Below are 27,617 nucleotides of genomic sequence, written 5' to 3'. Positions count from 1 at the left end.
ATATAGGAGTAGTTTAAATCTATTTTCATGCTAAACAATCTCCAACAACTTCCTTCCTCTTGGTATTTTAAACAGGGGTAAATTTGTACTTTTTGGCTATAAAGGTTATTTTTCAGCTTACTTAGAACCACATACTTTTATAGGTAAAGCCCTGATTCTGCGAACATTTAAGTGTATGCTTAATTTTATGCAGTGATAAAATCTCTCATATACTGACTAACAGGCTGAAGGCATTTATAAGATTTGGGCCTTATTTGGCTTTCAGGGAATCTTTTTACACTCCTCTGAACACTTCAAGCAGCCCTTTTATTGAGCAAACTATGCCTGCAAGGCTACAAAGGAAACCCAAAATAAAAACAAAGATATCTGCACATTTCTCTAAGAAAGATAGTTTTTTCCATTTAAGTTTTAAATGGAAGAGAGAAGGAAGAAGAAAAGTCATAGCAGCACCTGTTACACTGCCTGTTAAACCCATCAGCAGGGCAAAATGTGGTATGAACATGGCCATCAGCAGAGTTAACAGGAGAAATGAGCCTCTTACACTCAGAGCAAATAGTGGAGATCTGTAATTGGAATGGTTGCCTCTAGAAATACAAGCATACACAATTTCTGTGGCTGCAAAAAAGGGCAAAGGGTAAGAAAGAAGAGCCTTGGTTAAGAGACACAAATTCACTAGGGTTTGAAGAAATGATGGCAGGTTGTCAGTAATAACTTCCTTTGTTTCTCCACCCCAGGTCAAGAATGCAGTCAATGCAAAGGTTGTTTTCAAGACACAAGCAAAAAAGTGAGTCCAATTCAACATACATCGAAATTCCCCTGGGTTTTTCATGTTACCTTCAAGTGTGGGAAGAAATATTTGTGAAGTGTAACTGAAAATGATCACCCCTACAGAGACCAAGAAGTCCTCAAACTCAATGGAGAGTCTAAATTTTGCCCAGGACCACTGACGAATTTGTGTGAGACAGTAAGTCATCACTACAAGGATGATAATGAAATGGACCAAGGAGCAAAGCTGGCTGAGTTTGGAAACAATTTTGAGAGTCTTGATAAATACACAAGGCAGCAGTGTAACAAATGCAATTACAGACCAAGTTTTCCCAGTCACTGGTACATATGGAAAACTATGTGACAGCAAGTTCCCACTAACAACCAGATACAAAATACATGTCATGATCAGTTCCATCACTTGGGTCACATTGACAACTATGCCACCTAGTTTGGGAGATAGCTTTTTGCAGCAGGCATTTGCAATATCTTCATATGTGTCTCTCACTCTTATGAGCTGCCCATCTTCATTTTCTTCATACAGGCAAGCGATTAGAATTTTGCCTGTGTAGCAGCATAGAGCTGCAGCCAAGATAATAAGAAACAGGCCACTGTATCCACTGTGTAGAAGAGCATACGGCAATCCTAGGACAAATATTCCCTGAAGAGGAAAAAGAGAAAGAAAAGATAGCACAAAAACCCTGAGGCAAAATGTTTACTAGAAGCCACACTCCCAAACATGCCCTCCATTGAACATTGCTTTCACTTAACAACTGCATGGCGGAAGTACTGCTACATTCAGCTAAGTAAGTGACAATCATGAGAAATGTGTTTATTTTTGATAAATTAAATTGTCAGCAAAAATAACTGCTCCTATTGACACACATGTAATGATAAGCTAGGGAAAAGAGAAAGTAACTGAATGATAGAGTCAGGTTCCTGGTTAATATTTAACGCTGATGTGATTAGAAGCACATTTTAGAAGGTTCAGAGGCAGTTATTCAGTCAACATGCATATTAATGAAATAGGTTAAATACCAGTAAAATTAAGCAACTGTAGCATCATCTGTACAAGTTTCATTCAAATTAAAATTAGCTCTGTAGATAGATCTGGTAATGACAATTCTCTTCAGCCTAAAAATTGTTAACAGACCTCCGGAAAGAAAATGGCATTAGAGTGACATCAGACTTTCCTTGTGTTTCTTCTGTGGCTTCTGTGTGCCTCATGCAGCCTTTGTTCTTGTTAAGTCTGCTGCTAAAGTGATTCTTCTCACAGCTGAGATTCTAGACTGTGCAAACTTATTTAGATGTTTAAAAATACATGTAAAACATATAGACATACTTTTCTCTAGACAGTTTCTGAAAGGAACAGAATTATACTTGTTTTATCCCATAAAAAAAAAAGTGGCAGATCACTGTGTGTATTTCTTTGCCTTTTTCCCTCTTTGTTCTCTATATTTAAGGACAGACAATGCTTTCATGTGGTTTGATTTCAACCAGCACAAACCCAACAAAACCCTTGAACAATACTTATTCATAAAAAGATCCAATTTAGGAAAGATGCTTCCATGACATTTATCTTTTTATGCTACAAAGCTGAAATTAAGTAATGCACATAGACAGACTGGTCAGGTGTTTTTGTTCTTGATGACTGAAGAAAGATAGGGAGGAAACAAAATATAGTTGACTAGTTCTACAGAAATTTTTACTTCAATTTCTTAGAGCACTGATGACACGATGAAAAATGAACATTTGTGTTCATGTTTGCTATTCTGGCCTGACAGAAGGACTTAATCTGGATCAAACCCATCTAAACTCTATTTCTAACCAAACCTGAGCAACCTCGTCTTCTCTGCAAAACCCATGAATCCCTGACAGAAACAGGCCTCCCCACAGAAGGGGTGACCCACTCCTTTTACTCCCTGAGAGGGTGGTGCTGCAGACTGCATTTGGGAGCCAAAGCAGAAGAAGTGAGTTTAATGGTCTAAATCTGAATTTCAGACTTTTCCAACCTTAATTGTGTACACGACACCATGCGGGGGACAAGTGTTTCAGACATGGTTCTGTCTTTGGTGTTTTTTTATCTACTCCCTCAGGTTTTATACCCAGCAGACAGGTTCTGTGCAGGCAGTCTAGGAGCCCAGCTCTGCTGGAGCTCATCAAGAAGGTGAGAGCCCATCTCAGCTTTGTAGGGTTTATGCCTAGCACCCTACTTCTAAGTGATACAAGTACTCTCAGGCCTGATCCATAAGGAGGGCTTTGAAGAGAGGCAATTTTTCAAACACTGAATAATCATCAATGTATAAAAAGTATTCTCCTTTTCTTCCAGCCACAAAATAACAGTCCTTTTCAGGCAGATGGTGGGATGAGCATCAACCAGAAAAGAAAGATTTCAAGTCCTTAAATTAGAGCAATATTTTTTCTCTAAGTCAATGAGAAAAATGGAGTACCCATCACATGAACAAGCAGCATTGCTTGTTTCTCAAGGCTTCAATCTAGATGCAGGAATCTTTACCTTTCACCAGAAGTAGAGCTGAAAGAATCATGTTAAATACATGCCCTAGCACACCTCTGTTAAAAAGATCTATGCCTTTATGTAGTGAAACAGAAGCACCTCATTTATTATTACTGATATAATAATAAAGTTATTGACTAGGTACCTTTTTTGGTTTTTTTTTTTTTCAATTACTTCATTTACAGCAAGGGTTTTTGTAAGTCACAGGTGCCATTTCACTTAGGAGCTGAGACATTCAACTACATAGCTTGTGGTAGTTCAGTCACCCAAATTTCCCCACTCCAAAGGCTTAGCTCCATTCTAATACAGGTCTGATGACCCAATTAACTTGCAGGGTAACTAGCATTTCTTTTGTACATCAACTTCATGGAAGTGTTCAACATTCTACCATTTCTGTCATCTAACAGGCTGTTTTCTTTGAAAGACTAGCTATCTGGCTGTATCCAGACTGCAGGTAGCACACATTTAACAGTAGCTTTTGATATCATGCCATTTTTAATCATGGTTTTCACTGACTGGCAAGTTAGGTAGTTGCCTAATGGACAAAATGTGATTTCTTTCCTATGAAAACAATCCTTGGAGGACATTTATGTAACAGATTGAGTCTAAAAGCATCACAAATAAACAAAGTCTATGAAAAAACCAAGAAGATAAGAGCCACAGAGTCATCTTCCATATTAGCATAAGAATAATGGTGTTTCCTCAGTTCCTTGCAGTTTGTAGCAAGCTTATCTCATTTGTTCCGTACTCACAGCATTATTATTTTGCTCCTTAACCTGCATTTGGGAGTTCAAATGGTATCTGCTGACCCAAAGGGTCACCGTATAATTAAACCATAGGTAAATGTCAGCGCAGGCCTTACCCACACAATGCCTTCTCCCCTGCTGAATTTAGTCTATTAACGTCTGTATGACTAGCCTCAACCTAAACCAAAGCATAAGTCTTCCAGAGATGTTATCACGTTAGACAGACATTTACAGTCCTCCCCACAGGTGTCTGCTTTTCCATGTTTAATTGTTAATCAGAGCATAACACAATTCTAACCTCTAACATCTCTTTGCTGTTTTTTATATCAAATAATTTTATTTGGTACCTAACAGACCACAGGATGATAGAGGTGGGTTTTTTTGGGTTTGAGGGTTTTTTTTTTTTCATCTTCTGGATTTAGATCTTATTAAACAAACCCATTTTTGCATTATATATATTCTTCCTTAAAATTAGGTAACAGTGACCAACAATTTCAAAGTTAGAGTTTAGAATTTCTAAATTGAACCTTTCTACAGAAACGATAAGTTTTCCTTTCAGCTGATGTCTTTGACATTTTTTTCCCAGAGTTTGTAAACTTCAGTTTTCAGTTAACAACAGAAAGTAAACATTGTGGATGTAACTAGTTTTGCAGCTTTTTCTGATAGAGCATGCTCAGCAGAGGGAAATGGGAGAACTCTGAACATGCCAATACAGTTGAGTATGTATGTGGTGAAAAGACAGTGCTTTTCCTGCCTTGCCAGAAATGTTTTTTCTGTTAAAAAAAGAAAAAAAAAAGGTTTCATGTATTCAGCACGTTGTCAAATTTCTGCAAAATAACCAAAAACATTAGTGATATCCACAAGAACTCAAAGAATGAAAGACCCGTTGTCAGACTTCAAAACTGATTTTGGATTTGATCTTCTTCCCTTTCCAAAAGTAATACTTTCTGTTAGGAACACTTCCTGGACATCACCAAGTTTAAATAATTTAGTTTCAAAGGAAAAGTTATCTTTAATAAGCATTTATTTTGCTGTCATTGTAATATACCAGTACAGGCATCGAGCTGTGTTCTCTGGTTTAGAGCTGCTCAGCAACCTTAGAGCATGGCTTAAAGTGAGTTATCTGTGGAAAATTCCTCCTCCATAAAGAAATCCTTTCATGGATGTTGTTGAAGGTGGCTTTTGTGCCCGTCTCAAGTGGAGTGAGTGTACGGAGAATGTAGACAGAGCATATCAACGTTTCACTAATTCTTTGCTAGTGGAAGAGGGACACAGGTAATTCCTACACCATTTGTCAATGCACATTTGGTCCAGCCTGGATGCAGCATTTGAACTTCTTGAGTCTTCTGATCCTGTGTTCTCATCTTCAACTTATGGCACAGCCACCCTTAGCTGTGAGACATCAACTGAAAACAAGCAGCAAAAGGACCTGTTTCTTAAATTGCCTCCCAGCTCTTAGTTTTAGCATTCTGTCTGGAAAATGTTTCTGTCTGAGTGGTTTTATTTCCAACAGTTCTAGTGCAAAGTCAAACATGTTGGCTCTAAATATGCTGGTTTAAGGTGATCTGCTTGCAAAATAGAATAGCATGGAGAAAAGCACTCACACAGGTGGGTACAGAGGAGACGGAGTTTTTGAAATAGTCCTCTGTGATGGCTCAACTTGAGTGGCTGTCTTATCTGCCATCACTCCATCCACCCTGTATAGGGAGGGACCCCAAGATTGCCCAGCGGGCTACATCTTCACTTGCGGCCCAAGATATTTGTAAGACGTGGGTATTTTCACCCTAGACTGAGGGTGGAAGTGGATTGTCTTTGTCAATGAATGAATACATGCTCCTGGGTGAAAGTCCTTGTCAAATATCCAGAGTAGACTTAGCTATAGGCAGCTGCACCTAGAAAGGAGAAAGGACGGAGGGCTGAACTGGTGATCAGCCTTTGAAGAAATGGCAAGGACAAGAGTGGAAAGGGCATGTAAGGAAAGGTCAGTCTCAGCTAGAAGCTATTTATTAGCCTTGTCAGAATACCCCCAGGCGGAAGCAACCAGGTACGACAGCTACCACCAGAATTTGCCAATTCACCTACAATACAAAATGAGCAGATCAGGATTTCCAAATTACATCTGCATATTGAAACATTTTTGCATTGGCTGATGGTTTGACTACAATATATGCACTATATGGGAGTGTTTCCCACACCGGCAAGGCTGGCTGTTTGTTTAAAAATACTAGATATTTGGATTAGCGTAGAATGCAAAAAGTGGACCTTCTGCTATCATGCCACTGTTTGACACAATTTTACCTCAGGGCAAGCATCTCTCCAAGGCATAAAATATGTTTAGAAAAATGCACAAATAAGCACAGTCAAGTAGTCTGAGAATATATCAAAATTCCTTAATGTTCAGTTTTAAGACTTTTTAGTCCCAGATAAAATGCTTCATTTCATAGGCTGTTTTAGAGTGAAACACGACACTATGAAAAAAAAATCAGATTGAAAAGTAATTAAAAATAAAGAAGATCAAATCACAGTCAGAGTTGAGACATGCCAAAAGGCAACGACATAAAATGGAGTAAAAAGCAATACCAAATGCAATACCAAAACCAAACCAAACCAAAACAGAAAAAGATTTCACCTTAAGACTTAATCAGATGGGAAAAGGTTGCCTAAGGAAGTTGGTGATGTCCCCTCCCTGGAAATGTTCAAGACCAGGTTGGATGGAGCCTTGAGCAACCTGGTCTAGTGGGAGGTGCCCCTGCCATGGCAGGGGAGTTGGAATTAGATGATCGTTGAGGTCCCTTCCAACCCAAACTATGCTATGATTCTGTGAAAATAAACTGTGAAATTATGAAGAGTTTAACTGAAAATTGTTCAGTTAGTACATGCAGCATACATGTTAATATGCCAGACTGCTGAATTAGCTCTGATTGCCTTTCTCACCATCTGTAGTTACTCCGCTGGAACGGCTCATTTAAGCCTAACTATTTTCCCAACTCTGTATTCAATTCCCTGCATGAACATGGGTTAGGCATAGAAACTATACAGGAAAGCCTCCTTCATGGATCTTCTTGGAAGAGAAAGGAGATAAATTCAAGAGCCCTGATTTTCAGTACACTTCCACAAAATAGTTAATTATGCTGTTTAGCATTTGTTGTCATTTAAAATAAATAATTTTCCTGAACGAACAGAAGCCTGTGTTGATGTGGTATTTATATGAAGAAACAACTTTATTGGTACTAAATTAAAAAACATAGCAAATGCCTTAATCTCATACCATGATAACAAAGCTACTTGCTTGTCGACCTCCATGGTCTTTTTCCTTTCTCAGCCACTACTGTGATCAACGGTTGTTTTGTATCTTCTTCCAGATCACTGTTGACTGCATTGAATAATACTGGACTAGATGCCAATTATTCTACTAGATAACCTCCTACCCCTACTAGAAACTCATTCCTTTGACAACAGATCCGCATTGACAGTTACTTTTATGGGATCTGTCACTTAGGCAGTTTTTAATCCATTTAAGAAATATTCTATTGTTGCACTAATTTTTAAATCGGAATGTTGTGTATTAATGTGTCAAGATTCCTTTTAAAAGACTAAATATATTATCTTTCACTGCCTATATTACAATGTCATCAAAGAATTATATCCAGTGTGTTTAATAAGGACTGTAAGGACTCTTTCTCCAAAGCCATAATGATTGACACTAATTATAGTGTCCTAGCTTTTTATCCTGTATCAATTAAAAACCTGTATTAAAAATTGCGTTTATTTCCCCAGAATTGTTGCCAGGTTTCACTAGCCAGGATTTAACTGGCTTTTAAAATACTGGAATGATATCCACAGTCTTCTGAAAATTCCACATGTAATTGATAGCAATTCAATAAGAGTATTATAAGGTCAGACATATCTTTTGTTATATGTCCCAAGTGCCAACTTGCAGGGCATTCTGCTTTCAAACTATTAATGAGATGATACATTTTAACATCCATTTGAATAGTAACTGTAGCTACCTAATAGTTAATTGTCCATGTCTAAGCTTGGAAAAAATAAGCACCTCAATTTATAACTCACACCTATCTTAAGATAGATTCTTAGCAGAGCTGAGATTAATTTCCTTTAAGAAATGGCTGTTTCTCTTGTTGGGCAAGAGAATGTATAGACAATGGAGCGTAGACGCACAGCTTAGAAACTCTGAGAGTTAACTTTTAAATGTCTTATGCAGAATAGCACTATGCCCATCCTGAAAAAAAATCACAAAATGGCCCACTGTTCTCCTGTGCTATGAGCACATCCTCCTAATTCTCTACTGAGACTACTTAGGAACAGTTGCATCTTTTTTTCAGAGTTAAAAACAATTTTAAAACCTCCCTCTACTGCTAATGTAGGAAATCCGTGTAGCAAAATTAAGCAAGAGATCTCAGAGAAGAGAAAGGCAATCTTACACTAGAAAATCTCTAAGTTGTTTTTCCCACTTTCACATCCACATACTCAACAGTACTGGTGTGTGCATCCTAGTGGCTTGGCCAGGTGCACCAAGGAGGACAAGGGATGCCAGCAGTCAAGTGCTCACTATATCTCTCATGTTCATATTTAGTGATGACAAAAAGATTTTGGGTTTATCGTCTATACTCTTCTGGAATGGATGCAGTTTTGGATTTTTTGCTTTATTATTTTGTCTCATCCCTCATACATAGGCAAAATTCCTGAATTTCACAGTACTGTTGCTTTCCTTATATGCATGTTTTATAGATACTGTCCTCTATTTCATTCCTTTAACACTTATCTATGGGTCAGTTTTTCTACCTCTCCATTTGAATGAAATCACATGTATGGTGCTCTGTAGTTTCTAATGCACACCTTCCTTTTTAACTTCGTTCTGCTGTTTCTCCTGATGCCTTTATACAAGCATACACAGTCACACATACAGATCATGCTTCCCTTCGTACTTCATTTATACCACTACTCGTATTTCAAAGTTTTACACTAAACCTAGACTTTTTTTCCTAATTCCTAAAAATCCTTTTCTTACTGTCCTAATCTCTGGGAGATGCATTTTTTTTCCTAATGTCTTTGGGTTCTTATATCTCTTTGCTATGCTTTATATTATAATTTACAATGATTACTCTCACCTTCCCTTTCTCCCTTTTGCTACTTTTTTCAAGATTTTAATTGATACGTTCACTTCACACCTGAAGTAGGAGGGGTTTTAACACATAGGTGTACTATTTCTTAATTATGAGATGCGGCTTCTGGACATCTCATAATTTCTTGTTAAACAACTTTCAAATTGCTTTCACAATTGGCTGTCTATATTTATTCTTCCTAATCAATTATCTCTCATAATTTTCTCCAGGTTTGTAAAATTCACTCTTTTGAAGTACCACGTATATGTATTACTGTTCTCTGTTTTCCCATAATGAATTTAATTAGTTCCACTGATCTGTTCATCTTTATTCAAAGTAATAAAGCTCAAAATAGAATTACCTTGTGCTAGGTTCAATATCTTTTGTGTCAGATAATTATCATCTATCATTTTTAGAAACTTTAATGATGTTTTACTACAGACTGCATACAACTACCAGCACACGTCTTTAAAACTGAAGTTGCCAAGAACAATAACATTTTTCTTTCCAGACAATAGCTGTAACATAGATAATTGTCTCTCCAACATAGCATGTCACCCTCACTTCTTTTAACTACTCTTTTTTTTGTAAACATGCTTTATCTGATTATTTTTAAACTCCAGTCACATAAATCCCACCATATATTTGCGATATTAGTTATATCCTATTTCTTCTCAGCAGTAAGAATTTCTGGTTCCCTAGCTGGCTACCTAGACTCATGGCACTGCTTTACAGACACTAGGAAAAGAATTCATCTGCCTTTCCACTCACTACAGTTTGTTCATAGCTCAGCTGAGTTTGAATTCAAAAATACTACAAGCTGTTCTTTGGAAAACTTCAAATACTCTCCATGGCCTGTATGACCTTAGCAGCAGATCCATCTCCTTTAATACCAGTGAAAAATCTTCCTTTAACTTCAGGGATGGTTGAATTAGATCCTAGCAATCTTATTTTTCCTGATTTTTCTTATTCTTTCTCTCTGCCTATGCCAGTCTGTTTTAGCTGCAGGGAGGAAAGTGTCTAAAAGGTGTTTATTCTGTGATTAATGGCTGCAATCATCTTATATACTGAGACAAAATTTAGAAGTGTTGTCTTGTCAATCCTTCAGGTCCTATAAGCAGATGATAAGGCAGATAAACTGCTCAGGAGATGCTATGATAAGCTAAGGAAGTGAGGAAGTTGCATGGTCTGCACTGCAAAATGTGTATCCATTTGACCGACAGAAGCCACCTATTTTATTCTCCTTTTAGTGGACAGATTAGTTTTAAGAATCTCCTAAAGATTAGGAAAGGGAACAGAGGAAGGAAAACGTCTCCACAGAAAAGGAATTGCTGCTATTGAGTGGGACAGCTGATCCCATTGGCTTTGTTATTGTTTTAAATATTTGTTCTAAAACTGAAATAATATGCTTGATTGTGCATGGTTTGATGGAAAATGTTAGTTTGCATAAATTCATAGCTGTCTGCATGAATGCAGTGAATCACACCAGTAAATCTCCCAAGCAAATTACCTTTTAAGAAAACATATTATTTTGTTTGGTCCCAAAGGAGAAAACAGGCTTTGGTAAAAGAATGAGGGCTTTTATTATATGTTATGTAGTAGAGAGGAAAAAGAGATGAAAAATGTAAGGCAATCAAAACTGTAACAAACATTACTTTGAAAGTTAGTAGTGGTGAGCAACACGGACTCATTGGCTGCTTACCTGTTTCTCACATTATAGCTCATCATGGATTCTCAGGTTTTCACCTGAGGCAAGTGCTCAAAACATCCAGTACAGCAACATGCAAAGGAGTTCCCATGAAAATGCGGTCAAAAGAGCATGAGAGGAGGCAGAGAGGGGACTTTGGGAGACCAGAAGCAAAGCAAAGCAGCGGGGAGCCAAATAACTTTAATAGAGTGAGCACTGACATCACAAAAGGAAGAGTTAAAGTGCACAGAAAGTTAAAACTCAGGCTGGGAGAAAGCATTTGGCTTGTTAGGGGTTTTTCCTGAATGCTGCCTGTATGGGACCAGCCACAGTTCTTGTCACTTTTAACAAGTAAGGCTGAAGAGGAAATGGAAAAAATCAAACCCATAGTACAAAAAACTTTGCACTGGAACAAACCTTATGCACCTCTGAGAGGTGAAAAGGAAGACAGTTTACATCTTCTGGAAGCTGGGATGTATTTTCTGAAAATCAGCATAGGATTTGTCATGATTGCATGCAGAATAAAAGGGGACTGAATCCTCCCCTGGCTAATATTATCCTGTTCTTTCCTCTGCACAGACCCAATCACCAATTTTAGGTGGACTCTTACTCAAGCTATAATGACTCCCAGAGCTCGGTGTGTACAGCAGAAATTTGTCTTAGAGCACTGCCTGGAAGGAACACAGTTAATAGTCTGGATGAAAGACGTAAATAGCAGTATACTATTATTTTTGGTCTCCAGGAATCAGCAAACTGATATAGAGTATCATAGTATATTCTTCTGGAACACATGAGAAAAGATGCTTTCTTACAATTGGGCTGGTTGTATACAACAAATCTCTACTGTTTTTCCTCTCTTAACCTCAGTTAAACTTCAGTGGCACCTCTGGAGGCTTCTGCCTTTAGGATAAAAGAAGCAGCAACTGATTTTACTGCTGCCATTTCATCACGCACAGATTCAGACAAAGTTGAAGTTGCAAATGAATTCCTATAATGGAGGTCTCTCTCCGCTATAATGACATAAAAGATCACATCATTCTTAAAATTCAACAAAGTAGAATAATTTCCCTAATTTCAAGTAGATTAAGCAAACATTTCCAGATGTGTATAATTAATAATAAAGAGAAAAACTAAAGATCAGAGATGTGACTGAATTTTCTGGCCTGCTCTGAGTACTTAGCATAAAAGAAAAGTGATTTAAGCTCTCCTTTTTTAAAAAAAAAAAAAAATTTTGAATATAGCTATGCATTGTGAAACCAAGAATATGGCATATAAAATACAAGCTGAAGATGTCTTTTTAAGGTCTCTAGGTGTAAAATACTTGAGGAGGTATTTCCCGTTCTGTTTGTACAGACTGCAACACAGTGGCTGTTGACCTCTACCAGCCCATGAACAAAAGTACTGGAGTTGTAAAGTAAGTCATATTACTTTTTTGTGTTGTTGTTTTGTTTTTTTTTTAATTTATTTTGCCATTTTTTTAAAAAGTTATTTTCTTGGTCTGCAGCCACACTGGAAAGACTCGGAGACAGGATGCCGTCTGAAAACAACAGATGAGGATCTCTGGATGAACAAACTGGGGACCCTGGTTATTCTTGACCTTTGACAAAGACCTCAGGTTTATTCTTAATTTTTGGATACAAATACTGTCTGTATGGATAGAGATAAAAACACTTCTTTCATTATTAAAATAAAGCTAGTTATGTAATTGCTGTAAAAGTTTGTATATTTAAAAAAAGGGTTTGATTTATTTTTCTTAACCTGAGCCATTCTGACAGTGCAGGGAAAATTTCTGAGCTCTATTGGATCTCTTCTTTGTTCATACTTCAGTGTTGAGAGCTGCAGTGAATTCATATTTGAGAAATTTATTTTAAGACTGCGTTTAGTTTCTGTTCCTTTCTCCTAAATAACTTTCATTTCTCACATTCAAATTTTTAGGCAAAGTCCCAATTTATTCATGAGGTGAAATTCATGGATTCTAGGTAAAAACTTAGTGACTATTACTAAAGTTACTGAAGTGATTACTTTTTTTACTCTTTTTGGTACCCAAGGAAATGATCATTTCTTAACATCTGAGTCACATTAATCTTACCCGACTTCTTCTTTTGAAACCAGACATTTAATGAATGAGTACACCCAGTAGCAGAAAAGACATACATGACAAATCTACCTTGCTTTGATGCACACTTATTACGAATGGAATTCCAAACTTCCTCTGTCTAAATACAGCAAAAAGTAAAGCTAACCTGCTAGCTCTGGAAAGGATGGATAGAAATACCGATCACCAGAGGACTAATCATTCCAACAGTGTAGGGCACTTATTTTAGGATTTGTGAGTCTCTGTCAGAGATGTCTATCTCTCTACGTCATCTGTAGAGTCAGATGAATTCTTTTATGAAGACCATGAGACTGTGAGGTTCCCTGGAATAGCAAAGGAAGAGCAGTAAGCTGGATAACTTGGGAACATGACTGCACCAGGGGAGGCAGGAACAGGGGAGAAAAAGGCATCATTAGGTAAATTGGAGAACACTAGAATATAAGCTTGTGAACCATATGAGGTATCAACAAGGGGTAGGAGAATATGATGGGCAAGAGACTGTAAGGAAAAATGACTGATATAAGAAATATCTAGCTATAGGCATAAGACAGGAGTAAGTAGAAGGCTAGAGGGAAAGTGTGAATTAGGAAGGTGATTATCCTTTCTGATTAGGAAAGGAAACCTTCATGGATGTAATAGAAGCTCCTTACAATTTGGGAGATAGCAAAGAGTCTCTGAAATCCATCCAAGCAGCAGAGGGAAGCCTACAGTTTTGTGCAAGTATTTCATTTTTAACTTGAGATGGCAACAATAAAAAGCACAAAAGGAAGAGCTCTGAGAGCAGCTGGCTTCCCAGCAAAAGTGAAAAATGTCAGCAGGCAGGCAAAAGCAACAAGAGCAGGAATGGAGAACTCATTTTAAAATCTAGATCCCAATTAAAGCTTAGAAGATTTTCAAGTCCCTTAAGGGAAGGTGGCTGGGGAGATGTCATTTGGAGTTGCAGAAATCATGCAGACAATGAGACAAGAGAACAGCTTTAAAATGTAGTGAGATAGAATAGACCCTAGTGCCAACTTCTAAATATGATAAAGAAAAAATAAGATAACTTCTTATAAATATAGCTTCCTTATAAAAGAGTAATAATATATCTTGCATCATACAATTCTTATACCCATATTTACATTTCTTTAGGCTTCAGTAGAGCTATTTATAACTGCTGAAATACACAGATTTAGTTTGAAATAATCAAACTAGAATGCATTTTAAAAATGAAAATAATCCTCTGCTTTTCAGGGAGGAACTAGCCTGAACCAAACATGTTTCTAGAGCAATAAAAAAACCTATAATGAATGGAAATACTCATGTACAGTAAAGGCAAAAGCTGTACCTACCATTGCTACTGATGACATAAAACAACTAAAAATGCTTGCTCTAGGGTCCGACAAAACATAACCTGGTGCTGCTGTTATTTGTGTCAATTCAAGAAATGGACTGAGAGAAATTGAAATGGATAGTAGAATATGTGTGTATGAGTTGAAGTGAATGTTTCATCACTTTGACTCATATGTTTACATTTTTGAGAAGTAAATATTAAATTAGATTTTTTTTTGTTAGCTATTTAGTGAACACAGTATTGTACATATGGCAAAACTAGTGCCACTGGCCAAGAATACAGAGAAATATTGCCTTCCAAGAAACATGGTGTGTGCGGGGAGAAGAGGGAGAATAGATGCAAATAGAAGTCAATTTCTTTTATTTAGCTTTAGGGGCAAAATGTTTTATACAGCTTACTGTGCTAAAACTAGGTTACAATATATCATCTTCACTACTGCGTGTAATCAGTGTTTAGGGCTTTTTATTTTCTCAAATAGCCCCATTTGCTCATTCAGCCAGAGCTTGTGCCATTTCAGTGAATCTCCTGCTGTCAGGTATTACACACACTGAAGTAAACTGTAGATTAACCATCTACGGATTGTGTGGAAGAAATTTTACCATTTGGAAAGTCTGCTACAGAAACATTACTACTTCTGATTCCATCAGTACTTTATAAAAATTCAGATATCCTTTACTTTCAGCATTAAATTCACGTACGCACCTGCAGACATTGAGCCCGTCAACCTTTATTCCTTGATGAACCCTAAGGTTCACTCTTTTTATTAAAAAAAGAGCTCCTTTTTGAAAATTTGCTAATGGAAGTGAATGAAGTTTATGAAAAAACAGGAAAGGAATGCAAGCTGACAAAATATTTGACTTTCTGCTGCCTATCACTATGTTCTTGAGAGGAATGTTATCTTGGGAGGAGTTATATGTCTAAATACAGTTTATTAAAGGAAATTTGCTGAGGTTACACACCTCGTAAGTTTAAGAATAGGTACCATCAGTGATAGCTGGTCAATGGCATGTGCTACAAATAGGTACAAGTGTACAAATAGGTAATTAGGGCTTTGTTTTGAAAGGCAACTGTCAAACATGATATCACAACAATAAAGGAACCAGATACAACAGATATACAAATTCAAAGTTGTCTAATAAAAGTGTTTTTAAATACCACGTGACCTGCCATGATTTAAAAAGGGAGAAATCATACCATCTGTTTTCATTCAGCTTGTTAAAAATGCTCTCAGGGACTGATGAGACCAAAAAGTATGGTAGATTAATTTTAGTGTAGTAGGCAAGTACAATAGCTATTCCCTTCACCTGAGGGAGCCAGAGATCCTTGTTCTGCAACAAGTCTTGGTGCACTGGGTTCTCAGATAGACTAAAATGATCATTGCTTTCAAAGGGCTGACCGATACTTGATCCTGTTTGGTAGCATTTACTATTTCAAAGGGTGTAATTTTCATAACACTACTGTCCGTTTATCTTTGATATCATGGTTCAGTCATTCTCTTTCTTGCCCATCTGGATTTTTAAGATGGAAACCCCATTTTAATGACTGAATATTTTTATCACATTTGTCTGCTGATTTATCTTGTGCTCAGCCCCTACAATGGGTCTCAATGGCAAGGAGAATCCATTCTATATAGAAAAAAAGAGAGGAAATTGAAGTGTCAAGCTGATTTATCTCAGGACACATTTAAACAATCATCATTTTGTAAAGAGTTTCTGTAAAATAGAAAACATTTTGAGGCTTACTTTCAAAATTGTTTTCATGATTGGAGCACCTGGAAGTCCTTGATCGGAATCCCATTGTGCAGGGCAGAGTGCAAACAAAGTACAAAAAGATGATCACTTCTCCAAAGAATTTAAAAGCTCAGGGTAAGGTAACAGGAAACAAATACAGGCAGACAGGGGAGTCAAGGAAACCATGGTCAATACAGGAAGCAGGGAGTCAAGAGAGTAAATGGTGGTTTCAACGTAGCTTATAACCGAAATTTTCAGCAAAAGGACATTTCTAAGTGGATCAGAGGAATGCAAACAAATATCTTCATATAAGTTCATAGGAATGCTTGTTTAAATATTTAATAAAATGACAATGGTAATTGTAACTGGAGGAACAGAGATCTGAGTCAATAGATGCAGAAAGATAATTGGTAGATTGTTAAAGAAAAGATGAGTGGCTTACATTTGATTTGATAGTTGAATAGATGCTTGCAAGAGCTGATGGACATGTGGGGTGTGGAACAGCATCAGCTTTCCTGGTGGGTGTGCATGGAGTGAGTTTGGTAAGGTCAGGGAAGAATGTGCTACTGTGACCCAGATGGGGAATTAGTGCTCGGATAAGAGTTTTAGCCTTGTGGATCGGTAAAGCAGACTATGTACTAGTTTCACAGTAAAAATAAGCAGAAGCTGGACATAGTCTGAGTGTGAGGATTTAGAAAGAGGCCTAACTGAAAGCTGGTGTCAGGTGACAGGCCTGCATGGGCAGCAAGGAGAAAGAAATTCACAGGTGGTGAAGAAAGGATGGTGTGGGCAGACTCTAGATGGAAGACAAGGAGCTCTGTTTAGCTGCTTCTACTGACTGCTGAACAGACAGACCAATATTTTATGTGGGCAGCAGACAGATCTAAATAAGATGTGAACTTGAACCAGCCCAGGCAAACACACTCTGCTCTCGTTACATGTTCCCACAGGCAGTGAAGGCTGTGGTGTCTATCAGCAAAGTCTAGCAGCCCTGAAAGTCTGAGTCTGCTGCAGGTGACAGCCTCAGGGAGGAAGGCAGGAGGCAGATGTTCAAGAGAGATCACCAGCACTTGTTGTGTACCTGGTTATGGACAGCAGTGTAGAGCACAGGAAGCTGGTCATGACCCTGTGCATTAATCCATGTAACAGTTTTCCTTGTGAAAATTCTTACAATGAAAAATACAAATAGAATAGTGTAGCATGTGTGTGCTTCTACTTATCTGCCTACCAATGCAAAAGCATTTTTAGGCATTAACACCCCCAGAGCGGGCCATCTCCTGGGTGGCTTGAAGTGTTCCTAATGATGAGATGAAAGAAAAACAGGTCTAGGAGGAGAATCCACAATGTTCAGGTTTCTGAGATGTATAATTTATTTTATACATATCATGAGAGAAATGCAAACTGACACACCCTTTTTGCAAATATATGTAAATATGCATGTAAATCACATCTCTGTCACTTGCCAGTCTGTCTATTAAGCTCTAGCAATACCATTGATAATAGTTGGCCTTTGAAGAATGGCAGCGTTTAAAGCTTTTGGGTGGAGATGTGCTTTCACTTCATTCATATAACTCTACTTAGGCTGACTGAGATATAAAATAGCAGGAATATTGATGTCCCTCTTAAGGGTGTCTGTTGGCAAGCTGAACTTGGCAGCATGCCAAACCAACTCACAAATTTGAATTAACACAAAGGTTCAGGGTTATTACTGGCCGGAAAAGCACCACTATAAGGAGAAGAGTTGAGCTGGTCTCTCCTAGATCCTCCACTGAACCCCATACCAGGACCTCAGTGCCGGTTCCCTGGTCTGACATCATCAGACCTACGGGAAGCTCCCTCTCGCTGTGGGGCAGGAGGAAGCAAGCGGGAGGGCCCCCAGCATGATGTCATGTTTACATTTAACCATGAAGGCTTTGTTCATAGCCTTTACTGGCAAATGAGTTAGAAATGTGGCTGAAAATCAATGTCCGAGCACTCAGCTGTGTCTGTGCACTTTTCCTCTTCTCTGTCCTTGAACACGTACTGGGTAACGACAAAATTGCCATTTTGCACTGGAATGCACCAGTTAGGATAAGCACCAGCAATATCAATATGCTCTACTACTTGCATTGGGTGTCTGTGCCCAGGCACTGGCAGGGGGCTGTGGGGCGTCCTCTGCGAGGATTGCCCGGGGCTGCCCCATGCCGGACATGGCCGATTCCAGCCAGCTCCAACCCACCCGCTGCAGACCATGGCCAGGGCCTCAGCCATGATGGTGGCACCTTGGGGAAAGCATGTGTGAGGAAGGGCAGACAACGCCACAGAGAGAGAAAGAAGGGGGCCATAGATGATTCTGGAGTGAAAGAATGAAGTTATAGAATCATAGAATCATTTTGGTTGGAAAAGACCTTTAAGACCATCAAGTCCAACCATTATATGTCCCAAAGCACCACATCTATACGTCTTTTGAACACTCCCAGGGATGGTGACTCCATCACCTCCCTGGGCAGCCTGTTCCAACGTCTAACCACTCTTTCAGTAAAGACAGTTTTCCTAATGTCCAATCTAAATCTCCCCTGGTGCAGCTTGAGGCCATTTCCTCTTGTCTTCTCATCAGTTACTTGGGAGAAGAGACCAACACCAGCCTCACTATAACTTCCTTTTAGGTAGCTGTAGAGAGCTATAAGGTCTCCTCTCAGTCTCCTCTTCACTAGGCTAAACAATCACAGTTCACTCAAGGCTCTCCTCATAAGTCGTGTTTTCCAGACCCCTCACCAGCTTTGTTGCCAAGTTGAGTATGGGAAAGGCAGGAAGAAGGGTATTACTTTAAGGTTTGTCTTTTTGTTTCCAAATACCAGATGCAGTAATTAAACCTATATCTATCAATTAGTAATAAAGTTAATTTTCCCCAGGTTGCGTCTGTTTTGCTCAAAGCTGTAACTGGTAAGTGAGCTCCCTGTCCTTATCTGGACCCATGCACTTTCTGGCTTCTATTCTATTTGCTCCCACCTGCCCAGCTGAGGGTGGGTGGGAGCAAGCGAGCAGCTGGGTGGGAGCATGGCTGTTAGCCAAGGCTAACCCACCATACTACTGTATGCTCACTTGCTAGTTCATTTGTCCTTTTACATGTACAAAATTTCAACTACCAGCTACTTCATGTAGGATGACAGTAGCCTCATGCCTATAAAATAACTGTTCTAAAAGATTAATGGTAGTTTTTTCCAGATTAAAAGATTTTCAAACTTCTATGACAAGTGAACAATCAACAAGTCTCTGCTTACAGGAAACAGGCACTTGCAAATTCCACAAGACTTTCCTGATCAGACTGTGCCAAACTGGGCATCAATCCCAGGATAGCTATACTATGCATTGCAGCGACTCAGCTACTGTTTCTGAGAACGATCTGCAAGATAGTACAGTGTCTTTGAAGTTTAGATGCTGAAATATACAGATTTCAAAAGTGCTAGCCAAGAAGAGTTTCAGCTAAAGTTGTTGGAAATGATAGATAATTGACATTGCTAAAAATCAAGTATAAATAAATACTTTCTTGAAATATAGGGTTATAATTTGATGTTCTGAACCGAATTATTCAGATTTCTTTAAGCACAGCAGAGCTTCTGGCTACTGTTATTAAAAGGATGTAATATTAGACAGCTATGTCAGTAAAGCTGAGTTAAAAATTAGTTAAAGATACTGGTTAAATATAGGTACTGGTTAAAAATAAATATATTTTAAACTGGATCTATCTTACACCTAGTGTAATCAAGACATTCAGATTTAAGACTGAGGTTGCATGTTAAATTCCATATTTGTGTTGAGTATTATACTTTAGAATATCTCCCTCTCGTCTCATATAACTATTTCATATGATAATTAGCTTAAAATATATTGACATAATAAATTATAGACCATTTTACATCAATTATAACCAAACTATTGAGGCTATCAGAATCTTTTATGAAGGAGACAGACAAAGACACTTCCTGTAACTCTCTTGCAACTCGTCTACTAGTAAACGCAATTTTGGGCCCATGGTGTGGGCAAACGTAATCTAAGGACTGCTTTAACTGCTAAAGATTTTTAATATGTCATTTTAACATCTAGAAGGCTGCAAGAATTGCAATACTTTGATTCATTACTTGTGTAACCCATGTACTTGACTCTGGGATGCTTCAAGAGCTAGTATGGTGCTTTCTGAACAAATTGTCCATATGTTGGGGACTGTCTATAAGTCCAGGGAATAATTTGTGGAGTAGTTATGTTATATCACAGCTCCTACTTGCTGGCAAATCTGGCACAGAGGGGCTATGGAAAACTGATTTGCCACTCCTAACATTTCCATTACAGTTACAGTGGAATATGCTGGTGTATATCCACTCAATGTTCCTCTATCTGTTCGTTGCCCAGTTGATGTGGCAAACAACATAAAATGCAAACCCTACAAAACAGCAACTTAAATCCCGTGAGAACAATCCAAATATTTCTTCCTGGGACAAGATACCATTTTTGATGAGCCACCTCTCTATGTTCAGGAGTTCTGACTTCATAAGATTTTTAGTGTTTGCAGCTGACCTAGGGAAATGTAGACTGATGTAGTTCATTCTCTAATGAGATTTACGGGAACAGCAGTTAGTTAACTCAAAATCAGTCCGCTGCACAGTGATTACATGTGAAATAAAGAGATTTCTGTGAAGAGATATAATTTAATTGTTACAGGGTAGCAGGTTTTTTGATAAAAAGTTTTTCCGACAAAAAGTAGGGTTGGGAATAGTGAGAATATTTATCCTCTATGCAGTCTTCCATGTGCTACATGAAGATGTGTATAAAACTAAAGAAATCTACTGCAGGGTCTGAGCTGAAAGAAAAGGTTATATGAAGTAGCAGTGTACATCTGGAATCTTTTTTTTTCCCCTCAAGAGAAAATTCAAAGAGAAAACCAGGGCACAAACATTAGTTACAGAGTCTTCTTCGCTAAAATACATCTTTTATCAATTGCATTGCATAACGGTGACATTCTGTCACAGGAAAAACAGAGCTGAGTTTAGATGGCTCTCACCAGGCTTTAGGCTTTCTTTGGATCTCCAGTTGTGGCTATATGGGTTTATGGTTGCAAACCTATGACAAATAAATTTTGCCAGTACTACAGATGTATTTCAGCTAAAATCATATTAATTGACATGTTTATGTGCACCACAATAGTCCTACAGTCTTAGAATTTTACTTTGTGCTGTTGTTTTTTGACTAGCTTCATTTGGAAACTTGAATTACTTGCTAGTTCTAGGTTAGATATCAGCATTGATCATCTCCCTTTAATTCTCGGTACCACTGTGTTTTGATAGGAAACACAGCAGGTTTTTCCCTCAGACATCTATAATTTAGTTCAGAGTATGACTTTAGTTTCAATGTATAATTCAAGGATGCTCTGGGCACCAGAAAGGACTGACCCTTGTTCTCAAGTCTGGAAAATAAATACCTCAGATCAAGTACTGCAGTTAAGATCTAAGTGGTTATTTAGTTAAATGTGACTAAATTATTTAAGGTTGAGCATGAGAAGATTTGTATTGTGGTACATCTAATGACCTGATGGCAAAACCATTTAGCTTTCTAAGCACACAAGCATGTACATATTTATGTTTAGAAAATGCTTAAATACAGTGTCAGCAAAGCTTAATGAGAGATGTGTTCAGATACCTTAAAAAGATGTTCACCTTTATATCTTTAGGGGCATGTCTGCTAATTCTGTTTCTCAGCGTCACTGTGTTTTCCACTCGAGTCTGGGAGCTGTTGATAGTCATTAAGCACTCTAAAGAGTCAGTCTATGTTAGGGAGATGAAGATGGGTAACTCAGAGGAAACATCATAGAAAAATAAATACTAATTATGCGATACGCTCAAGTGAATCTTCTAGAGTTACATAAATAAACGTGAGCCACGTAGGAACCCAATATAAAAATGTATCTATAATGGCACACCATGAAGGATATACAGATATATGCTTTCATTTTTAAAAATGCTGATTATTGAAGTGTTGAGTCTTTTCTAAACTAATGTACAATATACAGAATAGAAATATAATGATCAAATTCATGATCACTATTGTAATAATTATTATTGACAGTTTTAAACAACTATTAATAATACTAATTGCATTACTGTTATTCCTAGAAGCATCCGCAATAGACAAGCACACTATTGTGTTATTCTGATCATAGAACAAGAAAATTGCTGCTGTCATAGGTATTTCTAATCTCTGTACAACCTAATCTCTGCAAAAGACAGGAGTCAAAAGATGGCTGCATTAGGTATCAAATGCATTGAATCAAACAGCATATTCAGTATGCTTTGATACATCATGTTTTATCACATTTTCAGGGAAGAATTGTGTATTTATATTACACTGTATTTTAAAGTTTGTCCAAGCATCATAATATTGAAAGCATCTTGGAGCTGCCTGGTAAAGTGGCTGACTTCTTGCACTGTTAAACTTGGTTTTGCTCCTGGAGATAGACTCACAACAGTATAAATTACAGTTATGCTGAGATGAGCATTATTTCGCTTCTTGCCATTATTTCCCTTCTTCCCTTTCTCTCTCTTGGTTTTTCTCTGTTCTTTGTTGTCTTACACCCTTTCATGATACTCTAGACTGAATGCCTTTTACTTTGGCTTTCTCTTTCTTGGACAAACATTCTCCATACTGTTTGCAGCAATAATCCTACATGTGGCTGTCAAATAAATAGACTTTATTGCCCTTTGGTTCTGCTGTGAAATGCTGTACCGTTAGAATTTAACTACCTTCTTATGACTGTTGCTTTGCTTATCTATCCAGCACTACTGTACAAGTCAGTACACAATTTTGGGGCCTTTTACTGCTATATATAAACAAATGCAACTTGCATCACTCTGCCAGATGATGCTGCTCATTTTCCCTTTTCAATTAATTCAGCTTTATGGTCTCTGTCCTTACCTAGATTAACAGGATATAGGTTTGCATTTTCCTGTGCAGTGTTGGAATACGAAGCCTGTTTCCCTGGAAACTTTAAATGCCTGAAGCAATCACTTACACACACAATATCATCACCAAACGTGCACATTTTCTCAGTTGAAGTTAAAAACAAAATAAAAATCTCTACCTGTTTGTTTCAAAATATTTGCATTTAAAACACTGTAAGAAAACCCTTGTATTTCATTTCAGAGACCAAAGAATTAATCATTCCTATAATAAATTTGGATTGTGAAATAATTTCACTTTCAGACTCATTGCATTCACCATAATAACTGTTTAGAACACTTCAGAATTCTCCTGAAATGTTTACCTCCAATTGCCATGCAAAACACTTCTGCCCTTTCCTCTGGGTAGGGTAAAACCAACTGTCATTCTAGCATAGATTGTCTGCATCAGTCAAGAACGTTTGGATTGTTTTAATCATTCCGTTCACAACTCTGCCTTCCTCTTCAAAGCTATTAATAGAAATATCTTCAAACCGTTATTTTTTACTGACAGATGCCTGTTCAATATTCTCTCCTCTCTCCTCCTCTCCTCCTCTCCTGCCTTTCCCTTTCTCTGCTTTCTACCCTTGTTCCTAAACCAAATGGTAAGGTATTGGGAAATAGCAAAAATACACATATCCGTACATAGATTCACATATGTGCTCACATATGCACGCAGCTTGACAATGTGCGTAGATTCCACATTAACATAAAGAAAAACTTTTTCACTGTGAGGGTGACAGAGCACTGGAACAGGCTGCCCAGGGAAGTTATGGACTCTCTTTCTCTGCAGATGTTCAAAACCCGCCTGGATGTGTTCCTGTGTGATCTATTCTAGGTGGTCCTGCTCTAGCAGAGGGGATGGACTAGATGATCTTTTGAGGTCCCTTCCAACCCCTGACATTCTGTGATTCTGTGGTTAGGACACTTCAGTTTTAATGAAACTGCAGCACCCAGGCTTTGCCATCCTTGGCCTGCCTTAGAAGGAAAGCTCAGTACAGCTGTAGTCAGCTGATCTTTTGATGCTGATTTCTAAAATATTTGTCCAAATGGCCACTTGGGAGGAGTATAAGACTGTTGTCAGAGGATGTAGGGAGGCAACTACGAAAGCTAAGGCCTCCTTGGAGTTAAGCCTTGCAAGGGAGGTCAAGGACAACAGAAAGGGCTTCTTCAAATACATTGCAGACAGAACTGACACTAGAGGCAATGTAGGCCCACTGTTGAATGAGGCAGGTGCCCTGGTGACAGAGGATACAAAGAAGGCAGAGCTACTGAATGCCTTCTTTGCCTCTGTCTATACTGCTGGAGACTGTCCTCAGGAGCCCCAGACCCCTGAGGCCCCAGAGGAATTCAGGATAAAGGAGGAGTTTCACTTGTCTGATGAGGACTGGGTTAGGGATCAATTAAGCAAGCTGGACATACATGAATCCATGGGCCCTGATGGAATGCACCCATGGGTCTTGAGGGAGCTGGTGGAAGTCATTGCTAGACCACTCTCTATCATCTTTAGTAAATCATGGGGAACAGGAGAGGTGCCTGAGGACTGGAGGAAAACAAATGTCAATTCAATCTTCAAAAAGGGCAAGAAGGAGGACCTGAGTAACTACAGACCAATCAGACTCACCTCCATCCCTGGAAAAGAAATGGAACCAACTTATCCTCGGTGCTGTCTCTAGGAATATCAAGGATAAGAGGGTCATTAGGGACAGTCAGCATGGCTTTATCAAGGGGAAGTCAGGTTTGACCAACCTGGTAGCCTTTTATGAAGACATAACCAGGTGGATAGATGATGGTAGTGCAGTAGGTGTGGTTTATCTTGATTTCAGTAAAGCATTTGACACCATCTCCCACAGCATCCTTGCAGCTAAACTGAGGAAGTGTGGTCTGGATGATCATGTAGTGAGGTGGATTGTGAACTGGTTGAAGGAAAGAAGTCAGAGAGTTGTGGTCAATGGGACAGGGTCTAGTTGGAGGCCTGTATCTAGTGGAGTCCCTCAGGGGTCAGTACTGGGACCAGTACTATTCAATATATTCATCAATTACCTGGACGAGGGAACAGAGTGCACTGTCAGCAAGTTTGCTGATGACACAAAACTGGGAGGAGTGGCTGACACACCAGAAGGCTGTGCTGCCATTCAGTGAGACCTGGACAGGCTGGAGAGCTGGGTGGGGAGAAATTTAATGAAATACAACAAGGGCAAGTGTAGAGCCTTGCATCTGGGAAAGAACAACCCTATGGACCAGTATAGGCTGGAGACTGAGCTGTTAGAGAGTAACATAGGGGAAAGGGACATGGGGGTCCTGGTGGACAGCAGGATGACCATGAGCCAGCAATGGTCAAGAAGGCCAATGGCAGCCTGGGGTGTATTAGAAGGGGTGTGGTCAGTAGATTGAGAGAAGTTCTCCTCCCCCTCTACTCTGCCCTGGTGAGACCCCATCTGGAATGTTGTGTCCAGTTCTGGGCCCCTCAGTTCAAGAAGGACAGGGAACTGCTTGAAAGAGTCCAGCGCAGAGCCACAAAGACAATGAAGGGGGTGGAACATCTCCCTGATGATGAAAGGCTGAGGGAGCTGGGTCTCTTTAGCTTGGAGAAGAGGAGTCTGGGGGGTGATCTCATCAATGTTTATAAATACGTAAAGAGCGAGTGTCAGGAGGATGGAGCCGGGCCATTCTCGGTGATGGCCAATGACAGGACAAGGGCCAACGGGTGCAAGCTGGAGCACAGGAGGTTCCACATCAACATAAGGAAAAACTTTTTCACTGTGAGGATGACAGAGCACTGGAACAGGCTGCCCAGAGAGGTTGTGGAGTCTCCTTCTCTGGAGACATTCAAAACGCACCTGGACGAATTCCTGTGTGACCTACTCTAGGTGGTCCTGCTCTGGCAGCAGGGGTGTTGGACTAGATGATCTTTCGAGGTCCCTTCCAACCCCTAACATTCCGTGATTCTGTGATTCTGTGATTCTGTGAAATGAGCTCCAATAGCAGTCTGCAACACTCAGCATGCTGAGAGTTTTAACTAAGACCATAGTTAATGATCTGACTCGATAATTTAGCTTAAATTTTTCTTGTTTTTAAATAGGCAGCCAAATGTTTGACAGTGTTTTTAGACTGTGTTATTGGTCTATTTTTTAACTAGAAGCTATAATATTAATAATTAATAGTAATTGCATACATAACAACATTCAGGAATTTTTAGGCACTTTGATGTATTTACGAAGGCATTATTACTTTTGGTTTTCAGAAAGGAAAACAATGGGTGAGAGAGAACATGACTTGCCGAAAGGTCATACAGTAAATATTGACAAAATTTACTTCCAGAATGAAATCTTGGCTTTGGTGAAACCAAAGGCAAAACTCACAGAGACAACAGTGGGCTCACATCCCAGACTCCTGTCCTGACTAGATGTTGCTGAGGCAGACTGAAGATAAAATGTGTTACTAGAATGTAGTCGGGGTATTTTAGGACTTCACGCTTTTATTCACAGCTGAACACTTTCTGAGTATGATATGCTACTGTGCCCTAGATGTTATTGCATTGGTTCTCATGTGGTGGTGCTAATGTTTGAAAATACAGAGGGGTTAGAAATATGTCCTTTTTCTTCTCCTTTGCAGAGCTGAGGGATGAACTGGATACATAAACAAATGTTCACCAGCATAATCACAGACTTGTGTGACACTGGAAGGATTATTCTTCTATGACTAAAGTGCCATAAAAAGTGTTTAAGTAACAGTTACTGGGACTAGATATGTCTGTGGATACTGCTTTCTTCTTACCATGCCAGACAGAAAGTTAGTGATAATGATAGAATTATGCAAGGAAATGATTCATGAAAAAGTGAGAAAAAGAATCTGAAACATTTAATGCCAAATTTAAGGATTCATAAAGATACTCGAATTCCATATAGAATGCTGGGACCAAATGTTTTCAGTCTTTTCAGCCTGACTATTTTCTTTATCATTGACAAGTATTATTACATTTCTTGTGTTTCATGCTCAAATTTATATCTAGTCTAACTTACACGTCAGTAAATTTATGTCTGATGTCAGTCTGGCTCTTACTATTCTCTTTTTTAGATGTTTATCTCACATTTCTATCGAAGATCTCTGTCATTGAATTCAAATATACTTATTAAAGACAATGTCTGCTCTTCCAAAATAGGTGCAATCACCACCTTTTCATTTTCACCTAGTTTAAATATTTTCTAAACTTCATCTAACATGTTTTTTTTTCCCTTTGTAACTTTATTTTCTCAGAGTGCTAATCTTATGCGGAAAGGTTGAAATATATTACTAATAAAATCACAGAAACCTTTTAGAATATTGCAAAATGACAGTACCATTAAGGAAAATAAAGCAGGCTAAGTGATGACCAGGTTTTTCAAACGATAACTGTAATGAGTGGGGAAGTAAAAGATTACCTGAATGGCATTTGTTACGTTCCATCCTGCTTCCCAGCTGGTGATCAGTTTGACCTGGGCATGTGGCAGGTGAGCTGGAGACTTGTGTTCTGGATCCTGGTTGCAAACATCAAGCTCAAAGTTCAGGGGTCCATCTGATTCCTCTCTTTCCTCACTGTGAGCTCTATTCAGTTCATCTCTTCTAGCAAAATTCACATGCTCTTCATCAGCGTCTAGGCAGCTGTCCCATCTCACCAT

The 27,617-nt window shown here is 38.6% G+C and overlaps 1 protein-coding gene across 1 annotated transcript; it reads right to left on the bottom strand.

The window, feature by feature from the left end:
* Positions 1-274: 274 nt before the first annotated feature.
* Positions 275-27,617, bottom strand: LOC104347196 (vesicular inhibitory amino acid transporter-like). The gene is made up of 2 exons (XM_086460447.1): positions 27,381-27,617; positions 275-1,426 (listed from the first exon to the last, which is right to left on the bottom strand). The coding sequence occupies exons 1-2, from the start codon at positions 27,615-27,617 to the stop codon at positions 275-277; spliced, it is 1,389 nt and encodes a 462-aa protein (XP_086316573.1).

The sequence above is a fragment of the Leptosomus discolor genome, chromosome 2, assembly GCF_034619465.1.
Source record: "Leptosomus discolor isolate bLepDis1 chromosome 2, bLepDis1.hap2, whole genome shotgun sequence".
In the NCBI taxonomy this organism is placed as follows: domain Eukaryota; kingdom Metazoa; phylum Chordata; class Aves; order Leptosomiformes; family Leptosomidae; genus Leptosomus; species Leptosomus discolor.
The sequence above is the reverse complement of the archived record's forward strand: the minus strand, read 5'-3'. Positions and strand labels throughout refer to the sequence as shown.

Bases quoted from the DNA above. Each gene is read 5' to 3' on its own strand.
- LOC104347196 (XM_086460447.1), bottom strand. From the start codon at position 27,617: ATGGTGAGATGGGACAGCTGCCTAGACGCTGATGAAGAGCATGTGAAT. The intron at 1,427-27,380 runs GTAATCTTTTAC...TTTCCTCTTCAG, and splicing joins ACGTAACAAATGCCATTCAG to GGAATATTTGTCCTAGGATT.